The 27,986-nt window shown below is 38.0% G+C and overlaps 1 protein-coding gene across 5 annotated transcripts in view; it reads left to right on the top strand.

Moving 5' to 3' along the window:
- Med14 (mediator complex subunit 14) overlaps positions 1-27,986 on the top strand; it is a 79,233-nt gene that overhangs the window by 4,594 nt on the left and 46,653 nt on the right. For 3 of the 5 annotated variants that reach the window (XM_023705894.1, XM_023705892.1, XM_004645583.2), the window contains exons 2-13: positions 1,382-1,408; positions 4,105-4,210; positions 10,079-10,252; positions 10,938-11,067; positions 11,901-12,029; positions 12,420-12,527; positions 13,551-13,683; positions 14,647-14,797; positions 16,415-16,526; positions 20,597-20,722; positions 23,183-23,261; positions 26,334-26,493. In XM_023705894.1, coding sequence (XP_023561662.1) covers positions 1,382-1,408; positions 4,105-4,210; positions 10,079-10,252; positions 10,938-11,067; positions 11,901-12,029; positions 12,420-12,527; positions 13,551-13,683; positions 14,647-14,797; positions 16,415-16,526; positions 20,597-20,722; positions 23,183-23,261; positions 26,334-26,493 — 1,435 coding nt within the window. The remainder of the gene's footprint in view (positions 1-1,381; positions 1,409-4,104; positions 4,211-10,078; positions 10,253-10,937; positions 11,068-11,900; positions 12,030-12,419; positions 12,528-13,550; positions 13,684-14,646; positions 14,798-16,414; positions 16,527-20,596; positions 20,723-23,182; positions 23,262-26,333; positions 26,494-27,986) is intronic. The other 2 variants (XM_023705893.1, XM_023705895.1) reach the window with 2 other exon arrangements.

Here is a 27,986-nt window from a genome sequence, read left to right on the forward strand (position 1 = left end):
GGGGGCAGGGAGATGGCTTGGTGAAATAAGCGCTTCCCTGGCAAGCACAAGGGCCTGAGTTCAATCCCTGGTTCCGGAAAAAAAAAAAAAATGGTACAGGGTCTCATTCCGCAGCTTGGACTGGTAGTGAGCCTCCTGTTTTCAGCCTCCCCAGTGCTGGGATTACAGATATGAGCCACCACATGTCTGGTTTTGGTTTCTGGTTTAGTGCACCCAAGGGTGGGGCTGGCATGTCATGTGGTGGGAGGATCAAACCGCAGTCCCTGTGCTTGCCTAAGCAGGTGCTTGGTCTGGTGAGCTATCTCACTGGCCCCTGCTGAGTGTATTCTTAAGATCTGATAGTGCTTGCTGTGGCAGCATGTGTACTGAAATTCAAGATCTGATAGATGTAGGACAAGCATAAGGGTTCTTCAGGCCATTGAATTTTAAGTTGTGGATTAACAGTATAACAATTGAGGCAGATTAGGACCTTTCTAAGCATGAGTAGATATGAGTGTGTTAAATGATTAATTTAGTAGAGGAGAAGTTGACACTGATTGCTGGCTGCCCATACTAGAATACTAGCAAAAATAAAACACAACTGCACCCATTTTAAAGTAATAATGAATCTTTTTATCTAACCACCATGCAGCCTCTACATAAAACGCTTGATCAACACTGGCCTGTTCTTGTGCTTAGCTGACAGTTTTGTAAAGCATAGGGAGCTTATTGCTTAGGCAAAAAGTATCCAATAGGTACTGGGAGTCTAGCAACCAAGTATTACTCCTGCATCTACGATCATTTTGGTCTTAAGAATATTCTCTCGGGGCCGGGGAGATGGCTCAGTAGAATAAGCACTTCCCTGGCAAGCGCAAGGGCCTGAGTTTGATCCCTGGTTCCGCAAAAAAAAAAAAAAAAGAAAAGAATAGAATATTCTCTCTAGTAGCTGGGTGTGGTGGTGCACACTTGTAATCCCAGCACTTGGGAGGCTGAGGCATGAGGACCATTGGGAGTTTGAGACCAGCCTGGGCTACAAAGGGAGCTCAAGGGCAGCCTGAACTGCATAGGGAGACCCTGTCTCAAAAAGACCAAAAAAAGTGTGTGTGTGTGTATCAGAGTGTGCTTATGTGAGATTTTGGATTTTTAAAAATGTTTCTGAATGATAGACCTTTTGGAGCATTTTGAATGGAGAGAAATGTTCCTTGTTCAGTTTTAACTTGTAACCATATTGATGAGAACTCTTTTAAGTACAAAGAGTGTAGCCACATGAGCTTGTAGCAGCTGCTTACCCAATTTCTCTGGGTGTTGAGGTATTAACAGATATTAATAAAATCAGAGTAAAGACCATTGTCACATTTTGATGAAAGGTTACATATATTTAATCCATTTTTTTTCTTCTTAGATTGCCAAGGAAATCTGATGTGGAAAGGTGAGTATGCAAAAAACTTTAAATCTATCTCTGATTTTTATGGATTCATCTGTGAGTATGGGTATGTGGGTATTGATACAGGGCTGTGGACTACAAACATAGGCCCAAAGAAATAGAGGGCCATGGGCTGAGGGAGAACATGTGATGTTCTCATTCTTGGCAACACTTGGGCATGAGGTCAGTTGTAGCTTTTCTGTTCTGCAAGTCTCTATCCAGTGAGCGACTAGTTCAAGTTCCTGAGGTGGGCGGGAAGATGGTGAAAAGATACAGAAAGTATGGGCCATAGTAAAGGAAAGGAGAGCAAACTGGCTTTAGAAAGGTGACTGCTAATTTACCATTTGCAATAAGATGCTATTGGATATCTTTGGAGAATTGACATTTGCCTCTTGCTATTGCTGTTTTAGAGTTGAGAAAATTTTTGGTTCAGTTGAAGTTTGGGGCGTAAGACTTAGCACTGGTATGTTCCCATAGTATAAAGGAATAAGATAAATTAAGAGTTCAAGTAAATCATGTGATGGGGATTTGAAAAATGTTTGGTATGGGGATTAAACTCAGCTATTGCATAGAGCTACATCCCTCGCCCTTTTATTTTTTAATTTTTTATTTTGAGACAGGGCCTCGCTAAGTCACCACGTTGCCTAGGCTGGCCTCAAATCCTCTTGCCTCAATCTGTATCTAGGATTACAGGTGGGCACCTCAGCACCAGGCCTGATTGTGATTTAAGTTGTGACTGTAGTATAGATTACTTGACTATATCTTTGCTATTACTTCTATTTCTTGGTTTATTTGCTTTTAATTCCAAGTCGCTAGGGAGGTGTTTAATATTTATTAGCGGCTTTACTCCACTGCCAACCTCAAGTGCCTTTTTTGATCAAAAAGAGAGGCAGAAGAGACAAAGATTACCTTTGCTATGGTTTGGCTGGTCACTTTTAAAGGAAGGAAGCGTAAGTCAGATTTATGCTGTCCCCTTTGGGATAGGAAGGGCATTGGGCCTTTTGAAAACTGACTCATGCTTCCTATCACTTGAGGAAACCCTGCTGTAATAGTTTACAAAGAGGAACATCTTATTTTCGGGAGAGGAACATACTTAGGGACCCAAATTAATATGCAAATCTGCTTTTTCTAGGACAGGGGCAGAGACCTCCCATTCTCTAATCTGTTGCTGAGTTAGAGTGACAGACCTAAAACTCCTTGCCTTGAGGAGGCTGTCAGATTGACCCCCTTCTGGGGATGGAACCTAAGGCACATGCTATGGAAGTGCTCTGGCACTGAGCTACACCCCCAGTCTTGCCAGTGTTGAATGTTCATTCAGTACTTCTGCTGTGCTTCAGTCTTGCCTGTGATACTCTGCTTGTGTTCTCTCATAATCCGTCAGAGACGATGGCAAAGACTCATAACTGTGCCCTTGATTTTTCTCTTTGTAGAACCACTTACCATATTGTTGGCTGATCTTAAGCCACTCAGGTTGTTTGTGGGCTTGGTAAGCTCTTGATAGCAGCTCAACTCTGCAGTCTTCATTTGGGATTGTACTTCAGCAAAAAAAATTGGTGTGCTTCATCATGGTGGTGGTACTGGGGAGATGCACGAGTGCGGGTTGGCCCTGTAGCTCATTGAAAAGCCATATTAATGTAGATCGGAGTCTACTTGGAGGGAGGTTGGTGTTTTGCTGGGTCCTGTCATTACTCTTAGCATGCTGAATTTTTTCCCACTGTCTTAAGGAAAACCCTGAATGGTTTCAGTTTTGTGGCTGCCATGAGGGTGAGAGGTCTAACTAACACACTGACAGCATAAAGCTTTTTGTGAAGCTTTTAAGGCTTTATGAGATGGTAAAGATACTGATGAGTATTGAGAGAAAAAACATGGAAGTGGGCAGAGCATAAAAAAAGATATGGACAGACTTTCTACCTTTTATTTTTAGTACTCATTTTCTTTAACTTGGCTTAGCTAATTTAATGTATTCAAGTTTGTCACTGAAATTCATTTGATAAAAGAGCTGCCCAATTAAAAATTTCAGTTATGGAGTTTTAAAAATGATGCTCTTGTAAGATGAAAAATGAAGCCTTGATTTTTGTAGGAAAAATACAGTATCAGGTTTTTTTTTTTTTTTTTTTTTTTTTTGCGGAACCAGGTATTGAACTCAGGCCCTTGTGCTTGACAGGGAAGCGCTTAGTCCACTGAATCATCTCCCCGGCCCCTAGTATCAGGTTTTGATAAAGAAATATTTCACTATCCTCTTACCAAAAGGCTTAGTAATTACCTACTAATTTCATTTATGAAATTTATACTTTATACCTCCTTATTTGGTCCCCTCTGTAACCTAGTTAACTTCTGTCATATATCTATGAATTTAGTATATTTTATTACGATATGAAGTTAATTTAAAAATATGATATACTGAGCTGGGGAGATAGCTCAGTGGCATAAGTGCTTGCCTAGCAAGCACAAGGTCCTGAGTTTGATTACTGGTACCAAAAAAAAAAAAAGATGTACTGCTAAAATGTACTATTGGGTTTATTACTCTTAAGGTAATGATAAATCATATACGTATGACATACAGAATATGATAATACATATTTAGATAAATATCTTAGATTCATTTTATTGTAATTGTAAAGAAAAATATTTTTTAGCTCGAATGTGAATTCATTGTGAATTTTGTTTTCTAATATGTTACTTCATTAAAAATTGCTTTATAGGAAAATAGAAATAGTACAGTTTGCTAGCCGGACACGTCAACTCTTCGTTCGATTATTAGCTTTAGTGAAATGGGCTAATAATGCTGACAAAGTGGAAAAATGTGCGGTGAGTTGAACTTTTGATTTTACTTTGTGTATAATAACTTTTTAAAAAAATCTTTTTATTTATTTATTGGGTAGAGGGTCTCGCTACACAGTGTGGACTCATAGAGATCCTCTGTCTTAGCTTCCCTAGTGCTGGGATTCTAGGCCACCACACCCGGTCTCCGTGGCCTGGCACTCCCGGGGTTCTGGGGCTGGCATGGCATGTGCTGCAGGGGATCAAATCGGGTCTTTGTGCTTGCCAGGCAGACGCTCAGCCCCCCGAGCTATCTCCCTAGCCCTAGACTAACTTTCTTAGTGTTATAATTTAGTTTCTAATTTTAGCTTTAACACTTCTCTATTAATTTAAGTGACATTACTTGGGGGAGTGATCTTACTTCTTTCTGCATGCTGATGTAGAATGTATTTCCATTCTTTTGGATGGGGATACCAGGAATTGAATTCAGGACCTCATGCTTACCAGGCTGGCACTGTGCCTATTTCTGTAGAAACCTAGTGCATGCTTATGGACATGATTAGAAAGAAGGGTGGGAGATATCTGGAGACATCTTACATGAGGAGACAGTGAGACAAAGTCAAAAAGGGAAATAGCTTAAAAATTGTGTGGTTCGTCAGACTTTGTAAGGTTCTCCCTTAAATTTTGCTTCTTGATTCTTTGACATCCTTGTGAAAGTGGTATCGTTGGAATTTTCTTCCTACTTACAGATGATATGATAAAGTTCCTAGAAATTACATGGCTTCTTTAAGGGCTCAGGACTGATAACAGACTTTATCTGCTCATTTGTTTACTCATCGACTTAGTCTGTAAACCTCTGCTGAATGCGGGTTACAGGGCATGATGGACGGAGACTTGAATAGTTCACAGTCCCAGCCTTCAAGAAGCCCATATTGAATTACTGTTTTGAATTCTAAGGGGTGACATGCAGTGAAGCATACCAAAATTCCTGAAATCTACCCTGCCCCCACATGTTTTAGTTATGTTTAAGGAGCATTAAGGAGAACTATCAGTGGGGATCACGTGTGAGCTCCTGGAGCTTGTCACTTGGCGTGGATGGCGTGGTCTTAACGCATAAGGCGCGCACTTGCTCCTGTTCTCCTTAACTCACTCCTAAGGAGGGGAACGCAGTTTATATTGGAAAGGATAGGGAGATTATCTTAAAATGGATAAAGTGCTGAGATGGTGAGAACATTTGGCCACTTGAATTGAGGTCAGCTTTCCAGGCCCAACTCTGCAGTGCCCAGTCAACATCTGGCTGCCATCACTTATGTTTGGGAAGTGAGGGCATGTGGGGAATCTCTCAGCCCACTAGGGACGCTCAAATTCCTTTTTTATTTAATTATGTAATAACAGTTAAAAGTGTTATCAGTCTTTATACCTTAAGGCACAAGAATAACTTACGTTGGTTAAATTATATTTCAGGGATTTTTAAATTCTCTAAAGTTTATCAGGCTTCTTGGCAAAATTAAAATTAGCAGCTACCTAGAGTAAAGGTACCATAATAAATTTTTGGCACTCTAGCAAGCTAAGTTCAAAATATTTTACAGCAATTTTTATATTTAGAAATCTATAAGGGTCTGCTTGTTCCATAAAAATCAACTTTGGAAGGAAATCTATGACACAGTGTTTCTACACATGATTTTCCTGACATATCTCTTAAATTTTAGCGTGCTATGTTTGTTTAGCCTCTGTTTCACTAGATTCCCTTATCATCAGACATACAGGCGATGTGAAAGTGGCCAAAATGAAAGGAAAAAGAGACTTGGAAGAAGTTGAGAATTACACATTTTTTTTTTTGAAATTAAAAAAACAAGCACTTAATTTTAATTGACATTAATGCACAATTTCAGCCCTGGCAGCTAAGCCAGTGGCAGGGCTGGAGGAATTCTCTAACACAAACCAGTATCCAGCCACATACTTTCTGTCTCTGAGTAAGCTGATATCCCTCTGCATAACACTGATCAAAGGTTTGGGGGAGGATATTTTGTACCATATGTTAAGTTTGCCTTATGGGGGAAGAGTTTCTGTTTATTCCTCTATTTGTTGATGTGATTGAGAAATTAAAGTTTGTAAACAGTCTTAATGCAGAGCACCACTGAGAGTAGTTTTCATTATAAATAGTAATGGACAGGTTTAATTCCAAGTTTATGAGAAAGTTTATAATTTACTTCATTGTTATGGAAATTTGGGCAACAAGTTTAATGAACGTATCTTGGCTGAAAGGAGATGCATGGTATAGTATTTCTGAAATGCTTATGGCTTCTTTTTCATAATTAGTTAATGTGGAGTCATGTTTTATTAAAGATGTTCAATCTTTTAGTAAGAAGTTAGCTATGCTGGGTGTATCAAATCCAAGTGTTCAGTTTTTTCAAATCTGATGATAAATACCTAATTATATAAGTAAAGTTCCTGTTTGATAGTGCTCACTTATGTTTCTTTCTTTCTTTTTTCACTTACATGTTTTAATACCATAATATCAAGTAAAATTGGAAACTCTTGGTTTCCTCCTTTTCCCCTTCCCTTCCTCCTCCTCTTTCTCCTCCTCCTCCCCCCTCCTCCTCCCTTTTCTCCCCTCCCCCTTCTCCCCCCCCTTTTAGGCTGGCTTTGAACTCACCATCCTCCTGCCTCAGCCTCCCCAGTGCTGGAATTATAGGTGTGTGCGACTCTGCCTAGATGTTTAACATTCTTTTATTCATTTTCTGAATTGGCTGCTCACATAAATCATTTTCTGAGTAAAGTTCCAAATTGACCTTGCATAAAATTTCAGTATTTTTGTTTCAATACAGGCACAGAAGTGTTTGTGTCAGGGATAAAGTCCATCAACTGTGTGGTGTGCACTTCTTTAATCCCAGCATTCATGAGGCTGAGGCAGGAGGATTACTGAGAGTTCAAGGCCAGTCTAGCCTAACATGGCCAGAATAGAGTTCAAGAAAGAAAAGAAAAGCTATCAACTCCCTCCCCAGTTCACCTTTAGCTCTAGGCAAACACTGATCTACTTTCTGTCTCTATGGATTTGTGTGTTTTGCATAGTTCATATTAATGGAATCAGATCATGTATGTTCCTTTTTCCTAGTTTCTTTGTAATGTTTTCAATGTCTGTTCATTGTAGCATATGTTAGCCCTTTATTCTTTTATTTGGCTGAATTGCATGGATGATAATACTATTTTTTTTTATCTGTTCATTGGTTAACAGGGGCTTGGCTTGTTTTCAGCTTGGGGCTGTTATGAATGATGCTGCTATAAATAGTCATGTACAAGTTTCTCTAGGGATGTATACTTTTATTTTTTTATTTTTATTTTATTTTATTGAGAAATAAATATGAATGAGACAGTTTCAAAGCTGATTGATAGGACACTTTCGATAATCAATACATTGTACATTGTTGTCTTCTTAGTGGTTATCCATAGTACAAGAAGCAGACAGGATATCCTGTCCAAACACTATTACTCTTTCTTTTCACTGGTATGCTTTTATTTTTTTGAGTGCATACTTAAGAGTAGAGCAGCTGTGTCACATCATAATTCTATATTTAATCATTTGAGGAAAGCGCCAGACTTTTCTGAAGTGGTTGTACCATCTTATACTCCCACTAGCATTGTATGAGGGCACTGAGTTTTCCATACCCATGAGAACACTTAATAGTTGACTTTCTGCATTAGCCAACCTAGCAGATGCGCAGTGATACCTCACTGTGGTCTTGGTATGCATTTTCCTGACGGCATTGATATTGAAGATCTTTTCCTGTATTTTATTGACTGGATGACCATTCAGTCAGTCAGTCAGTCTGCCTGCCTGCCTGCCTGCCTGCCTGCCTGTCTACCTACCTACCTACCTACCTACCTTTTTTTTTTTTGGCAGAACTGGGGATTGAACTCAGGCCCTTGCGCTTGCCAGGCAGGTGCTTACTCCACTGAGCCATTGCCCCCTATCTTCTTTACAAAAATATCTGTTTGGTGCCAGTTCAATTCTGAAGGGAATTATTGTTAACCATATTAATAGGGTGGTATGTGAATTCTTTCTTTTGGTGTGTGAATACTTAAAAGCCTGATGATTTTTAGAGACCTAATGGTTCACTAATAAATTATTCAGAACTAAATTATTATCTTTTTCTTTTTTTTTGGCAGAAGCAGGGATTGAACTCAGGCCCTTGTGCTTGTCAGGGAAGCGCTTATTCCACTGAGCTATCTCCCTAGCCCCCTAAACTTTATATCTTATTAATTCGATTTCTAAGTCAAAGGGATGTAGCTGAAGTTAGTGAGCAATTATATCATAAATTACCCATGTTTAGGATGGAGTGGTGTGGATTGGATAAACTGGGGTCCCAATAGGATTTTTTTTTAAAATTTTATTTATTTGTGTGTGTGTGTCTGTGTGGCCAGCTCAGTCCACCAGGGGGCGGGGCTGTCTGGCATGTGGTGCTGGGGGATTGAACCTTGGTCCCTGTGCTTTGCTAAGCTTGTTCTAAGTAGGTGCTTTAGACCACTGAGCCATCTCACCAGCCCCTCCCAATAGGATTAAGCAGATCTTCCCATAGGGAAATGTCTGGGATTCTTGGACCTTGACTTTGTGTTTTTTTTTTTTTTTTTTTTTTTTTTTTTTTTCTCCCGGAACCGGAGATTGACCTCAGGTCCTTGCGCTTGCCAGGGAAGCGCTTATTCCACTGAGCCATCTCCCTGGCCCCTTGACTTTGATTTGATAAGCATTCTTAGAGTGACTCGAGAGAAAAAACTCTTTAGTATGACCTAAACCTGAATGAAGTCTGAAGTCTCAAGGTAGTTTTTCAGAAGTTGAACGTGTTAGCAAGGTTACAGCTCCTAAAAAGTAGTATTAGTGGCATTGATAGAAATGTACTGTGCTGGTCATAGGAGGTAACATTTCTATTGGCATATGCTTCATAGTGGTCTAACTAAGGAAAAAAGAATTTGGCTCCATCCAACTTTTCTGATTATTGGCCATTTTTCTTTGGGCAGGTGCCTTCACTTAGCTCTCAATTTTCTTATCTCTAAGGTGATAGTAATTACCTGGCTCTGTTTCTTAGAGTTGTAAAAATTAGGTAAAAGTACAAATGTGGAAATACAGAAAACGTAGAGCATATTGTGTTCATGATGTGGTTTAAGTCTGAGTGCCCTGACAACTTGTTTGAAAAATAAAAGAGAGGGAACTTTAAGTATAGTTCTAGAAGAGAACCTGAAGATAAAAGTTTCAAGGTTGTTTTCGGCTGAGATGAGCTCTACTACTGGTAGTTCTGTCATCCTTATGAAATATATCACATAGAAAACTGATAGGAAGCGTTTCTGTGTTGGGCATGAAGTTGCCTCGTGTCTCATCATGGGCAGCACATTTTGAGTGTTTCATGTGTTTTAAATGTTTTATTTACATTGTCTTAGGCTTCCAAACAACTTTATAAGATTGGGAATCATTATCTCCCTTCTACAGTTGAAAAACATTGAGACGCAGAGAGGTTCAGTAACTTCTCCAAGGTTATGGGGCTAGTAAGTTGCAGAGTTAAAATTGACAAACGCAGTGTAGGCCCAGGATCCATGCTTTTAGCTACTTCATTACCAACCAGCTCTGGAAATCATTAAAAGTAAAAAGCATTTTGTTCTGTTTACTTTTCCTAACTTATAACTTGTACTGTATAATGTTAAGGGTAGAAAAGTGGATTGGAAAACATTTTACTTTAACAGAGAATTATTGTTTTAATGTCAAATACAAATTATTAAATATTTCCTCAAATTACTGGGAAAGTTTTTAACTTTGGAAACCTATATTAATGTCTTTAGAAATTTACTTTGGAATGAATAAATGATACTTGATGTGAAAAGTAGATAGTTTTCAAGGCCAGCTTAATAGATTTATCTTTTGCTTTGAAGATGATCTCAAGCTTTTTAGATCAGCAAGCTATCCTGTTTGTGGACACTGCTGATCGTCTGGCCTCCTTAGCTAGAGATGCCCTGGTCCATGCACGCCTGCCTAGCTTTGCCATCCCGTATGCCATTGACGTACTGACTACTGGCTCTTACCCACGGCTGCCAACTTGCATTAGGGTAAGTGCTTTGCCTTTGTGTTCACAGAAGTTGAAGGCTTTGGTAATAAGTAAAATTGTGGGGTTTTAAAAAATAATTTGGGGCCAGAATATAAATGGATCTAAAAAATAAGGGTGAATTGGTGGGTAGTGATGAGCAGATGGGCAGACTTCATATTCAGTTATTATTGAATTGTGTTTTATACTTTTTTTGTTGTTGTTTTTTGAAACAGGGTGTTGCTATGCAGTTCAGGCTAGTCTTGAGCTCATTTTCTAGCCTCCTGCCTCAGCCTCCTGAGTGCTGAGATTACAGGCATGTGCCATGACCTCAGCTCTTCTTCTTCTTTTTTTTTCCCCCCGGAACCAGGGATTGAACTCAGGCCTTTGCACTTGTCAGGGAAGCGCTTATTCCACTGAGCCATCTCCCTGGCCCCTCAGCTCTTCTTTTTTTTTTTTTTTTTTTGTGGAACCGGGGATTGAACTCAGGTCCCTGAGCTTGCCAGGCAAGCGCTTATTCCACTGAGCCATCTCCCCGGCCCCTTCAGCTCTTCTTTTGAAGTAGCTTCATAAGTTGTTGAGTTGCCCAAGTTGGGCTTGAATTTGTAATCCTCCTGCCTCAGCCTTCTAGAGTCCTGGGTTTACAGTGTGTCACCATACTTAGTATATAGTTTTTATGCATTATAAAAGTCATTTAAATTGTTTTCTAGGATAAAATTATTCCTCCAGATCCAATTACCAAAATTGAGAAACAAGCCACCCTTCATCAGCTTAATCAGATTCTTAGACATCGCCTTGTAACCACAGATCTTCCACCTCAGCTAGCAAATCTTACAGTTGGTATGTACCTGAAATTAGTGTGTGTGTGTGTGTGTGTGTGTGTGTGCGTGCGCGTGCGTGCACATGCGGACACGTTTTCTCCAGGGGGAAGGGTATATAGGTCTGATTATATTGCCTGGTTGGTTGAGAACTCTGGGCTCAAATGATCTTCTTGCCTCAAGCTCTCTAGTAGCAGGGACTTCAGGCATGTGCCACTGCACGTGGCTGAAATTTTGTTTTTATTGTTTTATTTTTATTTTATTTTTAAATCAAATACATGATTTATTATAAACTAGGACAATATTCTAAGGAAGTAATGGCAAAATAAACTTTTAAGTTCTCAAACATTACAACACGTAGGATTATTCTATTAACATTTTATCAGATTCTTAATGGAAGAAAATGATTTAATATCTTCACACTGAAATTTTGTTTTTAAACGATTATTTTCTTAAATAGCTCTTTGAGTTTTATTCAGACAAGTGCCAGTCATTATGAACTTTTGACCCACAGTTTGGTGGTGTTTGAATCTCTGATGTGGCAGCTGTATTATTCTCTGTAGTACCTAAAGTACAGTGAAGTACATTTGAAGCTGAGGACTGGTTAAAATCATCTGGTGATAGGGTAGAAGAGTTCCTAGAGCTAAGCCTCAAGAAAATGCCGTTTGTTTATATTGGAAGAGTTGCCTTCTTAATGACCTGCATGCTAACTACCATTGATGCAGGAGCTACTAAATTGTCTGAATACTAATGAAAAACTTGGGCTGGTTTACTTTTCTTACATGTAAGAGTGAACGTTCTGGGTTAGCAAGAGAGTGGTAATTTTTTAGCAAAGTACACATCTTCTTTTAAAAGCAAATGGTCGTGTGAAGTTTCGAGTTGACGGAGAATTTGAAGCCACCTTGACAGTGATGGGAGATGACCCTGATGTTCCATGGCGGCTTCTCAAGCTAGAAATACTGGTTGAGGATAAGGAAACTGGAGGTAAATCATAAATACTGACTTCAATCATAAATGTTGATGTACATGTTTGATATTTTTATATTATCTTTTTATTTATTTTATTTTGGCGGAACCGGGGATTGAACTCAGACCCTTGTGCTTGCCAGGGAAGCACTTAATCTACTGAGCCATCTCCCTGGCCCGATATTTTTATATTATCAAAATATTCCTGCAGAATAATAAGTATGTGTAGCAGTTTATGTTGTGTCTATTGACTGTAGAAGTTTCAGCATTTCTCAGAACATCATATTCTCTATAATTTCCCTGGGTGATTTTAAAGTCGCTTGTCAATGTACCGTTCCTTAGTTGTACTGTAATGTAACCTGTGCACCTTTCTGATTCAACTGCCTTCTTTTCTCCTGCCAATGGAAGATGGGCGAGCTTTGGTACATAGTATGCAAATCAGCTTTATCCATCAGCTGGTGCAGTCCAGGCTGTTTGCTGATGAGAAACCTCTTCAGGACATGTACAGCTGTCTCCGTATCCTTCTGAAGTTCGAGACATGGATTTCTCTGTCTCCCTTAGTCCTGAACTGTAACAATCTTGCTTCTCTCTCCCCTTGCTCCCCTCGCTTCTCTCTCCCCTTGCTTTTTTTGGGCACTGGCCAGTGTGAAGAACAGTGGTACCTCTGTGATAAAACAAATTTAAAATGTTATTGTTGGCTTTGCAGGCATTCCCTAAAAGTGATTAGTTTAAAATAGTATTTTTTGTTGAAAAAATACTTTTTGATCAATGTATATTTTCTAAAGATCAATTGGGGCAATCTGGACCTTATAGTTTCCTTATATTGCTTCAAAATTAAATATAAAACCTTTTCTAATGTCACATCCCATAGCCAAGGATGGTGGTGCACACCTGTAATCCTAGAATTTGGGAGATTGAGGCAGGAGGATCACAGGGAGTTCGAGGCCAACCTGGGCTACATAGTAAGTTCAAGGTCAGTCCAAAGTATAAAAGCATAAAGCAAGACCCTGTGTCAAAAAATAACAACAAAAAAATAAGTGAAAAATTTTACCACTTTTTAGGTTGGATCATTGGAGAAATATTCCACAAAATTCTTTCATGGGCAGCTTTTTATTGTTATTATGTGTTTTTGTTTTTGTTTTTTTTTTTTGGCAGAACCAGGGATTGAACTCAGACCCTCGTGCTTGCCAGGGAAGCGCTTATTCCATTGAGCCATCTCCCCGGCCCCTTATTATTATGTTTTGGTAGTACTGTAGATTGAACACAGGGCCTCTGCTTGGAACTATATTCTTAGTGTGTCCCTCTCTTTTTTTTTAAACTTAAAATTTTATTTTGAGAGAGGATTTTCCTAAGTTGCCCAGGCCAGGTTTGAACTGGTAATCCTCCTGACTCAGCCTTTCAAAGTACATAGCCAGTTTTTTGAGACTGGATCCTTCATGAAATGAAGTTTTCCTGTACGTGATTGGCTGCTGAAGTAATTTATTATGTTGGCTGCTAAAGTAATATATTATGTTAGATTTCCTTAGTAAGCTGTCTCAGATTCTTTCTGCTTGTCACTTCAGTTAGAAGTGCTGCACTCCCAGACTCTAATGTTAATCCGCGAGCGGTGGGGGGACCTTGTGCAGGTGGAAAGGTATCACCCAGGAAAGTGCCTTTCCCTCTCGGTTTGGAAGTAAGTAAAATTAGTTATGCTAAGTTCATGCTGTGACTAAATGCTTTGCCTTTTTGTTTTCTTCCTCTTATATGTCTGATTTTTTTTTTAAATTTTTATTTATTTATTTATTTATTAACATTTATTTAGTGTGTGTGTGTGTGTGTGTGTGTGTGTGGCCAGCTCAGCCCACCTGGGGGCAGGTCTGGCTGGCATGTGGTGCTGGGGGATCGAACCGCGGTCCCTGTGCTTTGCCAAGCTTGTTCCAAGTAGGTGCTTTAGACCACTGAGCCATCTCTCCAGCCCCTATATGTCTGATTTAATAGTTACCAATAAGTGATGTGTCATGGTGACAAAGTCCCATGGCTTTGTGTAGACCACCTATGGCATCCGTAACTGACATCTTTCTTTGAACGCTGCATGTGTTTAAATATATATATTACTAAGACTTACTATTCCTTAAAAAGGTAGAGTTTAGTTTATTGTGGGTTCTACCCAAGTTGCTGAAAGGTTAGATTGTTGAGTATCACTTTGAAATGTGTTTAGCAGTTTTCAGTTATTCTTTCTAAGAACTTTGTTTTAGAGAAAATCTGTATCAGGTTGTTTACATTCTCCAAGTCCTGCTTGAATGGGGCTTGTTTTCCATTTTTGGTAAATGAGTCAGGTGAATTGATAGCACCTAGGAGATAGGTAGTTCTGCTTTAGGGTTATTTGTATGTGCATGTATAGCATTTAAAAAAAATTATGTTTTTATTTTTTGTATAGCATTTTAAAATCCTATATGTTTTAAAAAATGAATTAAGTCAAACATTGTATTAGATTACAGAATAAATGTCTTCTCAGTACTCATATAATGTCTTGCAAACAGTGAGGGCCTACCAGGTTCTAAGTTTTAGTTAATGTGCGATAGATTGTTTCTAGTTTATTCTAAAAGTTAACAAGCTATGTTGATAAAAATTATTAATATTTCTTTTTTCTCTTCAGTCAACAGATCCTTGGTAGAAAAACAGGGATGGTATCTGCTCACAAAGTGACAATTAAAATAGATGAAAATGATGTCTCCAAGCCTTTACAGATTTTTCATGATCCTCCTTTGCCAATTTCTGATTCTAAGTTAGTAGAAAGAGCCACGAAGGTAAAAGTTTTCGATATATTTTAATATTGATTAAATACAAATAATTTGCCATAGATAAATTCTTAAAATACCTAATCGTTCCTATGAAACTTTTTTTTTTTTCAGACCGGGAATTGAGCTCAGGTCCTTGCTCTTGCCAGGGAAGCACTTATTCTACTGAGCCATCTCCCCGGCCCCTGAAACTTGTTTTAAGTGTTATACTTCTGCATTTTTAAAAATTTTATATCTGGTACTATAATGCATACTTTTATGTTATTTACTTATTTATTTTTTTAAATGTTTCCTTTATTTCTTTTTTCTTTTTTTTTTTATAGTCAGCTCAGCCCACCCTGGGGGTGGGGCTGGCATGGCATGTGGTGCTGGGGATCGAACTGAGGTCCCAGAATGCTTGCCTAAGCTTGCCTAAGCAGGTGCTTTAGACCACTGAGCTATCTCGCCAGCCCACTTTTATGTTATTTTAGTGTTTATTTTTGTCTTTTTGAGACAGAGTCTCAGTTCAGGCTGGCCTTGAGCTTATTTTGTAGTAATGGCTGGTCTTGAACTCCCACTGATCCTCCTGCCTCAGCCTGTGAATGCTGGGATTACAGGTGTGTGCTGCCATGCCTGGCTTTATTTTTTTGTTTTTTGAGAGAGTCTGACTGTTTCAGGGTGACTTTTTTTTTTTTTTTTTTGCGCGGTACTGGGCATTGAACTCAGGACCCTGTGCTTGCCAGGCAAGCGCTTATTCTACTGAGCTATCTCCCTGGCCTTTCAGGCTGACTTTGAACTCTTATGTAGCCCAGGCTAACCTCAATCTCAGAGTGATCCCTCTGTCTTAGTCTCCCAGGTGCTGGGATTACAGATATGTGCTACCATGCCCCACATTATAATGCATACTTTTAAAGGTGTTTTTTTTGTTTTTTGTTTTTTTTGGTACTGGGAATTGAGCTGAGGGGCTTGAAATCAGCAGATACTCTACTACTAAGCTATGCTCTCAACCTATTTGAAATTTTGTGTTTAAATCGGGTCATCATTTTATACTTAAGGTCAAGCATTTAGACACTATGAATAATGGTGTATAGGTAGTATTTTGATCTGTATCCATCAAAGTATTACCTCTAAACTGGGCATGATGACTTACACCTACTCAGGGACTGAAGGAAGAAGATCCTAAGTTTGAGTCAGTGGGCAGTTTAATGAGACCCTGTCTCAAAATTAAAAAGGGATTGGGGTTGGGCGTGGTAGCTCACAATTGTAATCCCAACCCTCAGAGGCTGAGGCAGGAGGATTGCTATGAGTTTGGCGAGCCTGGGCTACATAGTGAGAACTATCTCAAAAAAAAAAGTGGGTGAATAGAGAAGTAGTGGTAGAGGTTGCTTGGCATATGCATGGCCTTGTGAGTTCAATTCCCTACTTTTAAAACACAAAGCTAAACACTAGTTGCTATGGTTGCACTGTCATGCAAGTTAATTTTAGTCCAATTCCATATAAGTTAATATTTAACGTTAAGTTTATTTTTCCATGTTAACATTTAGTGTGATTCTAAAAGGAAGTATCTTGACGCACCAGTAATCTATTTTCAGACTTAAAAGTAAAAATGACTTAACTGCAATGATTTCATTGTTCTTTTTTGTGCAGATTGACCACTTATCAATAGAAAAACTCCTGATTGACAGTGTCCATGCAAGAGCTCATCAGAAGCTCCAGGAATTAAAGGCCATTCTTAGAGGCTTCAATGCCAATGAAAACTGTAGGTGTTCTTAATTGATGTTTTTGTAGTTGTTTTCTTTAAATTAATATTCATATTGGTTTTATGAAGAGTCTTTCTTACTATATATTTCCTGATACTGGTTTTATTGCATAGGCGGAGCATTTCTTACATTTTAACTTATAATTTGCCTCCTAGTTTTTCTTTTATTTTCTATCTTATTTAGCTTGATCTTGTTTTTGAAATGTTTGTGTATTGTCTCTCCTTAGAACTTTCCCCCACTGAAACTGTTTTAACATGAATTTTAAATTTCTTTGACTTTTTCTTCTAGTGATAAAGCAACATTGCAAATATTTGTGTTTTAATAACATTTGATTGAATAAAGCAAAACTCATCTTTTATCTTTAAAAATGTTCAATTAGCATATTAATAAGATTCACCATAAGAAATGTAGATATAAATAAAGAGTGGAAAATCTTCCAAGTTAGTACCTGTTCAGTCTGTGCAGAGCTTCAGGGAAAGCTCTGCAGGTCTCTGTTTAGCAACATTTTGTGGAGGTATACTAGCCAGAGGATCTGAGTTCAGCTTACATAGCTTGGGCTCTGTTTTGAACCGTAGTGTGGAGATGTTAGTCCAGGCTCTTCTAGATCTCTGACTCTAGTATGGAGTGTGCTACAGCAGTGGGGGTTTCAACCAAAGTATTTACAGTGGCCCTGCTAGGTTTAGAGAAAGGCGCTTCAGGGACAGTCACTTGAAGATAGTGGAGAAACTTGCATGTGGGCTTGGTACCTCTAGGACTTAATAAGGGCATTCTAGAAATGAGGGCTACTAGAGGAAAGGGTCTGCTGAGTCATCATTTTCGAGCATAGTACTTGTTTTTTACATTCATTTACATTTTTATATTCATGTTGTCTTTTTCTTTTGAGAAAGAGACAGAGACAGAGAGAGAGAGAGAGAGAGGGAGAGAGAGAGAGAGAGGAAATCGATCATGCTGTGTAGTCCAGACTGCAAATGATATCCTCCTACCTCAGTCTCTGAAGTGTTGGGATGACAGCTGTGTACCATTATACCTGGCTTCATATAGTCTTACTTGATCCTTTTTATGGCAGGAAAGCATGTTTTAGTGAGATCCTTTCCTAAGACCAGGAACTGTAATCTTCTTGGTATCCTCTAGTACAGTTGCCTTTTTTTCTAATTCTTAACTGGAATAACTGGAGGAAATGAATAGCTTAGAGAGCAGAGCATTGTAAGTGTGGGCTAGGTAAATGCACAGTTGTAGGTTTTGGACAGCTTGTATGGCAGGATGTGGTTTCCTAGGGGTAGAAATGGCTTGGGAAGGGCTGGCCTGTTAGCTCAGCAGACTAAAGCACCTGCATAAGCAGAGCACAGTGACCGGGATTCGATTCCCAGCATGCCGTGCCGGCCCTGCTGAGACGGCAATTGAAACTGGGCATGGTGGTGGGCACCTGTAATCCCAGCGCTTTGGATGCTGAAAACAGGAGGATCACTGCGAGTCCGATCTATGTAGTGAGACCCTGTAGACCCTGTCCTAAATACAGAAAAGGAAAGAAAAGAAATGGCTTGGGAGAAGCAGCATGGGACTGTGCAGAGATCAAAATAGATAGTGTAAGGCAGTAGAGGTCACTTGAGATACAGTGGGGCTCAGTTCATGGCATTAACTGACTGTTGGAAGCTAGAGTGTACTTCCTTGTGTTGTGTTGACTTAACTGGCAGTATTAAAATCAGGGTATTGTGATCAGTTGGGAAGCTCTGGACCGCACATAGCCATTCTTCCCTGAGCTTGCTTGCTTCTGTTCATTTTCTGTAAAAAAGAATAAGGATATTGGCAGTCATAAAATATATTTGTAGATCTACATCCAGGTATTAGCTCCCTTTTGGACTCTATTCTGTATCTTTTGATGCCCTGTCTTTTTCAGAATACTGTTTCAATTCCCAATACTAGTTTGATTCTGTTGCTGCACATTAGAAATTGTTTTGCTTTAAAGAATACCTTTGTCGAGTACTTAGTCTGAGGCAGGAGGATTGGCCATGAGTTTGAGGCCAGCGTAGGCTAAATAAGGGATATAGCAAGACCCTGCTTCAAAAAGAAATTTTTTTAAAAAGGATGCTTTTGTAACCCATTAGGAGTTATAACTGTATAGAAATGTGAAAATCAGCAACTCTGCTTCAAATTTGTTAGTATTTTTTATTATACCACATAATGTAGTACATTCAGAGGAACATTGATTTGAACTACTCTGTCATACTGGTCTTGAATTATAAAATATTATAAAAGAAATTGCTGTTCTGTTTTGTTTTTATATTTTTAGGTGAAACTTCTGCTGGACTTGGATGTTAAACATTTGTATAAAATGTGTATGAAATATACTTGAAAGAAATTTGCTTTTATCTAATTAAATGTCTCCTGGAAGTTTTTACCTTACTAATTTGTTTGGTAGTAAAGAGTACCAATGATAACTTCACCCATGTGAGATATTGCAAGAGATTTTGAGTTTTTCTCCATTCTTAAGGGCATACAGATAAGGGACACTTTGTGAACATTTTGCTTTTTTTTTCATGCTAAGGCATTACACATGCTCAGCATGCACACTACCACTGAGTTACACCCTTATCCCTCACTCTGCTTCTTAAAGCACCTTCACAGACTTGTCATTTCTGCTGAAGAGATAACTCAGTAGTATGAACGCCTGCCTGGCAAGTGCAAGGTCCTGATTTTGATCCCTGGTATAGGGCTGGGGAGATGGCTCAGTAGAATAAGCACTTTCCTGGCAAGCGCTAGGTTCTGAGTTCAATTCCCGGTTCCGCAAAAAAAAAAAAAAGAGCAATTGTCTACATTTGGGCCAGGGAGATGGCCCAGTAGAATAAGTGCTTGCCTGGCAAGTGCAAGGGCTTGAGTTCAATCCCTGGTTCTGCCCAAAAGAAAAAAAAGACTTAGGCTGATCCCTGGTATAAAACAAAACAAAACAAAACAAAAAAACCTTGTAATTTCTTCTCCAACAAACAACCTGTGGCATGGAGACAATGGTATTCGTGTTTTATGAGGTAGACCTGGTGAAAAATCTATTATCACTCTCCCTCCTGGTTGGTTGCCTTTTGTGTGCACTGTTGCTTTACAGGAACTTGGTAGCAAGAAGAGGATGTCTCTTAGGATGGTGGTGCAGGATTGTAATGCCAGCACTCTGAGAGGCTGATGTAGGAAGATCACAAATTAAAGCACGTCCTGAGAAATTTAGCAACTTAGTGAGACCCTAGCTCAAAAAGTAAACATAAATATTTTAAAGAGAGCTGGTGATGTAAAGGCCCTGTGTGTCTGAAAAAGAAAAATAAGAAGAGGTTCTTTTACAACCCTTAATCTGATCAGCATTTAGTGTGTCTTCTGTGCTTTGCTTGTTCACTGGATTTCATTTTAACGACTTGATGGATTTAAGGGAAATTTTAATTGGGCCTGGTAGAAATACTACGAAACTTGATCAAATATATTGTCAGCTTTGGGGATTTCTCTTTAGCAGTTGCTTATATTCGTGTTTTATCTATGATTTTAAAGTGAGGTACACAAATAACCTGAAAGATTTTTCCTATATAATTCATAATGTGTAATAGATTTCCAGTGTTTCTTGAAGCACCTCCTCAGCTCTATCAAAAAAAAACAACCTTTTTTTTTAAAAATGAGGAATACCATTAAAAACCTTTAAGCTATAGGTGACATTTATTCTATTTACCAAACAACTAATTTTCTCCTTGATATTTTTCAATATAAAAAATATGCCTAAAAATTAACGTACTACCAAATACTGAAAGTGAAACTAGAATCGCGCTAACTGATAAGACTAACTCTTCACTAGGTTTTAAAACCCTTTTAAAGGAATGTTGGTTTGTTTTTTCTTTTTTTGATGTAATAGTTGAATATGTTTCTTTCAAGTGAACTTGAAAATTCTGCCTTTAGAACTACTAATTATAATAATTCTATTCCAAATTTTTGAAAATCCCTGTAACATGAAGGATCTTTCAATAGTTGTTCCTCCTCACCAACAAATACAGTTTTTTGGAAAATATTGAGATAGAAAAATAATGGTTAATTGTTAACTGTTCAGCTTCCATAGAGATTGCACTTCCAGCTCTTGTTATTCCCATCTTGGAGCCCTGTGGAAATTCGGAGTGCCTACACATTTTTGTAGATTTGCATTCTGGAATGTTCCAGTTGATGCTCTATGGACTTGGTAAGTTACTAAATGATATAGTGACTTGGTGTAAGAAAAATATTTTTAACAAAAGAAAAATAAGAATGTTCTGCTATTATGTTGGAAGGGATGGTGTAGTACATTGGGTATTAAAAGTGCAAGGAAGGATTAACTGACTTATGTCTACTTTTGGGGGTTCTAATTTAACCCTACTTTGGATTTTTTGTTTTTTAAATTTTTTAAAAATTGAACTGAGGAACTTGTGCTTGCCAGGCAGCCACTGGTGCTGCTGAGCTATATCCCCAGCTGGATTTTCTTGTACCAGAAGATAAACTTACCAACATAAAGTACATTCATGCTGTTTCTCTTATGTAACAATAATGTTGGTGGCTGATACTTCTTATATTTATCTATCTAGCACCTCGGTTTGTATTGTACCTCTTTTGGTTGAGGGACATGGACATGAATGCATATGAGATTGTAATGTCATTTGCAGCTGACGAGCATATTTATGATGGTATAAATATCTGTGATGACTTGAGGTAGATGTATTTCGTTTTGGCGTAACCATAATAGAAATGAAAGTTCCACTTCACCTTTGTTTTGTGTGTAGTTGCCTTGTTTGTTTTTGGTCTTTTTTTATTTTACTGTATTTTTTTGTTGAATTGTTTTTTTTTGGGAGGTTTGTTTATTTATTTATTTATTTATTTATTTATTTTTTGTGGAACCGGGGATTGAACTCAGGTCCTTGTGCTTGCAAGGCAAGTGCTTATTCTACTGAGCCATCTCCCCAGACCCTTGGGAGGTTTATTTTTTGTTTTTGGTGCTGAGGACCGAACCCAGGGCTACCAGCTTGCTAGGCAAGCATTCAGTTTTGTTTTGTAACTTAAGTTGGTGTTCTGAAATGACAATACTTACTAGGAGCTTAGTGTTTTTTTTTTGTGTAGCTCGTGGAAGTGTTCTTGAATATATTAGCACATTTGTCATTCTGAATTAATATTAAGGAAGAGAGATTGTAAATAAAAGTTGTATGACTCTAAAGGGAAGGTTTTTTATGAGCTGCTCATGGTAAAACAACGCATTGCTTTGAATCACATCACATTTACATTGGCTAAATGACAGACAAATGGTGCAATTATGGATTTTTTAACTGCGGTTCCAAGCCAACTAAGCAGCTGTTCTTTAAAGCTTTTTCTTTGTTTTCCTAATTATTAACATAAATATAAATAACAAAACTAAATATATAAAGATAAAAGAAATAGAAAATTGTTTTTTATGGATATGTGTTTCTGTTAGATTAGGCTGCTCTAACAAAATACAGTAGAAATTTGTTTTCTTGAGTTCTGGAGGCTAAGAAATTCAGGGTAGCATTGTGGTTGATTTCTGGTGAAGGCCTTCACTGTTAAGCAGCTGCCTTTTCTGGCTGTGTCCTCACATGGATGGGAGAAAGGGAGCGTGCTCCCATCCCTTCTTAAAACCTCGTCTAACCCCAGTTGACTCCTAGAGGCCTATTTTCCAAATAGCTCGCCTTGGAGGTGAGGGCCTCAACAGAGGGTCTTGGGGAGGGCTGGTGAATACATTCATTCTATAGTAATATGCTTTCATTTTATTTTGATATTTCAGTTTTTTTCTTGTCTTTTTTCTCATTAGTTGAAATCATTTTTTTAGTTGAAATCATTTTGATAAATCTAATCTCTAAAAAAAAGGAAATCATTTTGTATTTCTCTTTTTTGCTCATTATTTATTGGCATTTTTCTAATGTTATTAAAAATTTAGAAAGACATTTTTTAAAATTTATTTATTTATTTATTTTTTGAACCGGGGGTTGAACTCAGGCCCTTGCGCTTGCCAAAGAAGCACTTATTCCACTAAGCCATCTCCCTGGCCCTAGAAAGACATTTTTAGCAAGCCAATCTTTAGTCAACAGCTGTTATACCAGAGACCATTTGTGTTTGGCAATTAACCATTTCAAGGGAATCTTTTGATTTTTACAATTTTTAAGGTTTTAAGCCTAGTAGCATCATGAGCTTCAAATATGTTTAAGTTGAAATTGTTAATTAACTTGAGTAAAGGATTCAGTAATTAAAACATAGGAATAGAGTTGTGTATTGCCCTTCTTCCGGTTTTCATCTGCTATAATTTGTGTTATCTGTAACACTCCTGAGCATTAAGAGAAACAAAGTTGATTTATATCTAATGAGATATTTAAAATTTTTTTTCCCCCCTGCGGAACTGGGGATTGAACTCAGATCCTTGCGTTTGCTAGTCAAGTGCTTATCCTACTGAGTCTTCTCCCTGGCCCCTAAGGCAGAGCTGGGATTCGAACCTACGAACTCATGCTGTAAAGCCTAATGCGTAAACCACTACGCTATCTCTCCAGCTTTAATTTTTTTATTTATTTAAGAATAACAGTTTTCTGTCTGAAAGAATAATTTTTGTGTAAGTTATTAGGCTACATAGATTTTTGTTTCTCATGTAAACAAGTGCTTTATTCCGTAGACCAATCCACACTGGATGACATGGAGAAATCTATCAATGATGACATGAAGCGGGTCATTCCTTGGATTCAGCAACTTAAGTAAGTTTATTTTATTTTGTTCAAGACTAGAAATGAAAACCTATTTTGACAGGATACATTTTCTTCTTTATCATTCTCTTGATCAGCCACTGTCCTTAAGTTTATGACATGAAACTCAGTTCCTTTTGGTACCTTTAGAATCTTAAATTCTCTTGGAATAGACCCAGGGTGGCAGTGCTTCATATCAAATTCTCCTCTAGAGCAAATGTTGTAAGTGTGAAGGGCACAACACTCAACTTTCATTCCTTGCCACATTTTCTCCTGTACAAGCACTTTATAGATCACTTACACAATGAATTTTTGTATCAAGTGTTCTCTAATAGAGTCTGACTTGTTCTTATCCAGGATAATCTTCATGGTATGAATCTACCAGCTGACACTGCCAGAATATTCATTTCTGCTTCTCTAATATCACCATTCAGCTTGTCTCAAAATCTATTAAATGTTTTTATACTGTTAAACTAAATAAAATTATAAATGGAGCTACAGATAATTCTGTTTGGTTTCATTACTGGTCCACCGTAGGAACAAAGGTACCATTATGCCAGCACTAACAAACTGTCTTAAAATTAATAAAACAAAATTCCTAGGAATAAAAATAAATTTCAGAGCTCTGAACCCAAACTGACAAATTCAGAAGGAAGGAAAGGCCAAAAGACCCAAATATAAAAGTGTTCAATGGGATATTGCTTTTATGTTCCTCTAGCTTCCCTCTTCTCTTGCCAATTATGATCTTTTGTTTTATTTTATTGTATGTATTTGGTACAGGGTCTCACTATGCAATTGGACTCATAGTGATCCTCATGTTTCAGCCTCCTCAACGTTGGGATTACAGGCATGTGCCACCATGCCTGGTCTTGGTGGCCGGAATGGCATGTGGGACTGGGGATTGAACCCCTGCGCTTATGTAGGCAGGCTCTTAGACCACTGAGCTATCTCCGTGGCCCTGTGGTCTTTTAAATATATGAAAAATCCAGTGTAATCAAATAAGTTCATTAACAGCATGATTTTACTGATAGTATATAGGTAATATATGAACTTTTAAATAGTTGTGTAGTTTATATGTTAAAATCAGTTAGTAATTGCCATCATTTGTGTTATCTGTAACACTCCTAAGATGTTAACAAAAACAAATTATTTACAACCTGGGCAATGCTAAAATTTATAATGTTTTACCATCCTTTTTGTGTGTTTTCATTAAGCAAGGTTTAAATATCTAATGTACATAATAATGCACATCTTACATTCACATCTAGTTTATCCATTATATCTACCAGAAATACAACGAAAAACCAGAAAACCAAGTCCCAAAATGCTTTTACCTTATTAAATGTATGTCCGTACTTCAACTTACATATGTATAGGAGAAAGCTTGATTGTTACTTATGATAGTACTTCTCAAACAATCCTTGATGAGTGGCCAGATTATCACTGATCTGTCATAGGACATTGTTTAGAAACAGCTTTGTGAAGTAATACCATTATGCCATAAAATCTACTGTTTCTAAGTATACTAAGTATACAATTCGTCAATTCCTTGTAAATTTAACACATTTTACAACCATCACCAAATGTTGTCAGTGGTTAGTTTCAATCTTGGCCTTTTGGGGAAAATTGATTTGGCCTTGTTGATTTGATTTGTGATCAGAATCATGGAAAGAAGTATGTTGGTGAACTGAGGTACCACTGTATATTAATACTTACATCTGGGTTCCACCCTCCATGCTAGGGATTGAGCCAGGGCCTTGTGCATACTAAAAAAACTCTGCCCCTGAGTTACATCCCCAGGCCCAGTATTTAGAATCTTTCTTTTGGCAAATGAATTTGTTTCTTGCTTATTGTAATTTGCCTGGGTCAGTTTGACGATAATACTAATCGTGATGATGATAAATGTTCATATGAACTGTTCCTGTGTTTTTCTTTTCTTTATTTATTTATTTTTGGCAGAACCAGGGATTGAACTCAGGCCCTTGCGTTTGCCAGGGAAGTGTTTATTCTACTGAGCCATCTCCCCGGCCCCTTCTGTGATTTTCTTTTAATAACGTTTGTAGTAGAAAAATCAGTCTTGCAAAGGTATAGCTGAGAATTGAAGTAGAGATTTCAAAGCAATTTTAGCAAATTTAGTAGATTTATAATTTTTATCTAAAATAAAGCACATGGGGCTGGTGAGATGGCTCAGTGGTCTAAAGCACCTACTTAGAACAAGCTTAGCAAAGCACAGGGACCGCGGTTCAATCCCCCAGCACCACATGCCAGCCCACCCCGCCCCCTGGTGGGCTGAGCTGCCCCCCCACACAAATAAATAAATAAAATTTAAAAATAAATAAATAAAAAATAAAATAAAGCACATGATGATACATTTTCAAAATTGGTCTTCATTCCTTCTTTAGTAGCCAGTTCTAGCAATTGATCCTTTAAATTTGTGGCTAAATTTAAGTTGTGTTTTAATGGAAAAAATGATTTCCAGATTTTATACCCTTTTTAGTAATAGTCAGCAAACTACCCTTAAGATGTCATGTATTCTAACATGGTTTAAATGCATATGACTAGTTCATGATTTGTACCACGTATGATTCACCACGCAAATGTAGTAGCCCCTCAGCTGACCCGTAGCCTGCTCAGCAAGGCAAATGGCTCTACTGATCATGAGCTTGGGTGTTGTGAATTGTTATATTGCTATGGAAATTCTTATTTTGTATAGTTATTTCACTGTGTATTAGTGAGAGTTTATGAACCAGTTATTTTATTCTTTTTTATTTCCATCATATCCTAACTTCAAGGATAATCAAATAAAAGGAATGAGAGGAGCCCTATAGTAAAAACATCACTTACAGTTAATTTTCCCTTATAAGTAATCAGAATCATTCATACTTCAGTTTAAATGTCTTAAAACTTTGGAACATAAAAGTATGGAAAATGATTCATCAGTGTGGTCATGTGTCCATTTGTTCTGTTAAATTTTAGTAAATTGGGTTTTTTTTAGTGGTTGTCAGTCTGCTTTTTAATCAGTGGCACACAGTTAATCGGAAAAGCCTATGATTTTATGATGTGAATTATCTCTTTTCAATTAAGGTTTTGGCTTGGACAGCAGCGTTGCAAGCAATCTATAAAACATCTGCCTACATTAAGTAGTGAAACATTGCAGCTTTCCAATTATTCAACTCATCCTATTGGAAAACTTTCTAAGAATAAGCTGTTCATTAAGCTTACTCGACTTCCACAATACTACATTGTAAGTATGCAAAAGGTTGGTTGGGGATCAAGTTCAGTAATTCTGTTAGCATTGTGAATGATTTATTGTTTAATTTGCAAGTGAATTCTATTGACTATTTGACTTTCACATAGCGATTCCCAACCCAGTGTGTGGGGATGGAAGAGAGGGGAAGGTTAGGTCTTAGTTGGGATTATAGTGCAGCTGCTGGCCCTCATCTAGGATCTCTACTAGAGTGAGATCTAGTTTTTGATTGAAATGAGGCTTCTCTTCTCTTTGAAAAAACAATTTGACAGCCACCACTCTGAAGATTGGTGGCGGATAAACTTGATTGGCCTCAGTTGAGTATAAACTTGCATAAAGCAGCCTTTGCTTTGTTATTTCTTGTTTTGTTTTGTTTTTTGAGGCAAGGTCTCAGTGTGTAGTCCAAGTTGACCTGGAACTCACTATGTAGCACAGGCTGACCTTGGATTTGGGATTGTGCCTGCTTCGGCCTCCTGAGTGCCAGGATTGCAGGCGTGCACCACTCCCAGCTAAGGCAGCCTTTTATTGTCTCATCCTTAATTGTTTGAGGGCATATTCCATTTTGTTGGTTTCTTGTACCTTTTAGTGCATAGGAAGATCCTTTCATTTTCCGCTTTCACTTTTTTAATGAAAAAAAAAGCAAAATTTCATAACAAAATAATAACAGTAGTTAATACATTGAGTATTGTTATCTTTAAAGTAGTTTATCAGAGCAAGATATGGGCATAACAAATTCTTTTTTTTTTAAACCATTTTTTTTTAAAGTCTTAAATTCTTGTTGTTTTTTTTTAATATTTATTTATTTTTATTTATTACATTTATTTATTGTGTGTGTGTGTGTGTGTGTGGCCAGCTCAGCCCACCAGGGGGCGGGCTGGCTGGCATGTGGTGCTGGAGGATCGAACCGAGGTCCCTGTGCTTTGCCAAGCTTGTTTCAAGTAGGTGCTTTAGACCACTGAGCCATCTCTCCAGCCCCAACAAATTCTTCAGTTGAGATTAATGTAAACTCTTCTTTTCAATGAACTAAGAAAAACCACTAGTATAACTATCTTGCATTTTGTTTCCTTTTCCTTTCCTTTCCCCTTCCCTGCATCTTAATTCCTTTTTCCTTTTGGACAATTTCTTCCCATTTCACAGTATCTTGTGCATTCCATTTTCACTCTTACTGGGTGTTTTCCAGTTGGTTTCTTGGAGATCTTTGAGGTGGTTAAAATTGTAGGAATTTGAAATATGAGCTCACCCTAAATATATTGCCTTGCTTATAGAAATTTTTAAATATACCAAATAGATACTTTTGGCTAAGAATCTAATGTGTGAAACTTTTAATACAAGATTGGTGGGGCTGGTGAGATGGCTCAGTGGTCTAAAGCACCTACTTAGAACAAGCTTAGGAACGCACATGGACCGCAGTTCAATCCCCCAGCACCACATGCCAGCCAGCCCCGCCCCCTGGTGGACTGAGCTGGCCACACACACACACAAATAAATAA

Source organism: Octodon degus, unplaced genomic scaffold (assembly GCF_000260255.1).
Source record: "Octodon degus isolate 3935 unplaced genomic scaffold, OctDeg1.0 scaffold00232, whole genome shotgun sequence".
Classification (NCBI taxonomy): domain Eukaryota; kingdom Metazoa; phylum Chordata; class Mammalia; order Rodentia; family Octodontidae; genus Octodon; species Octodon degus.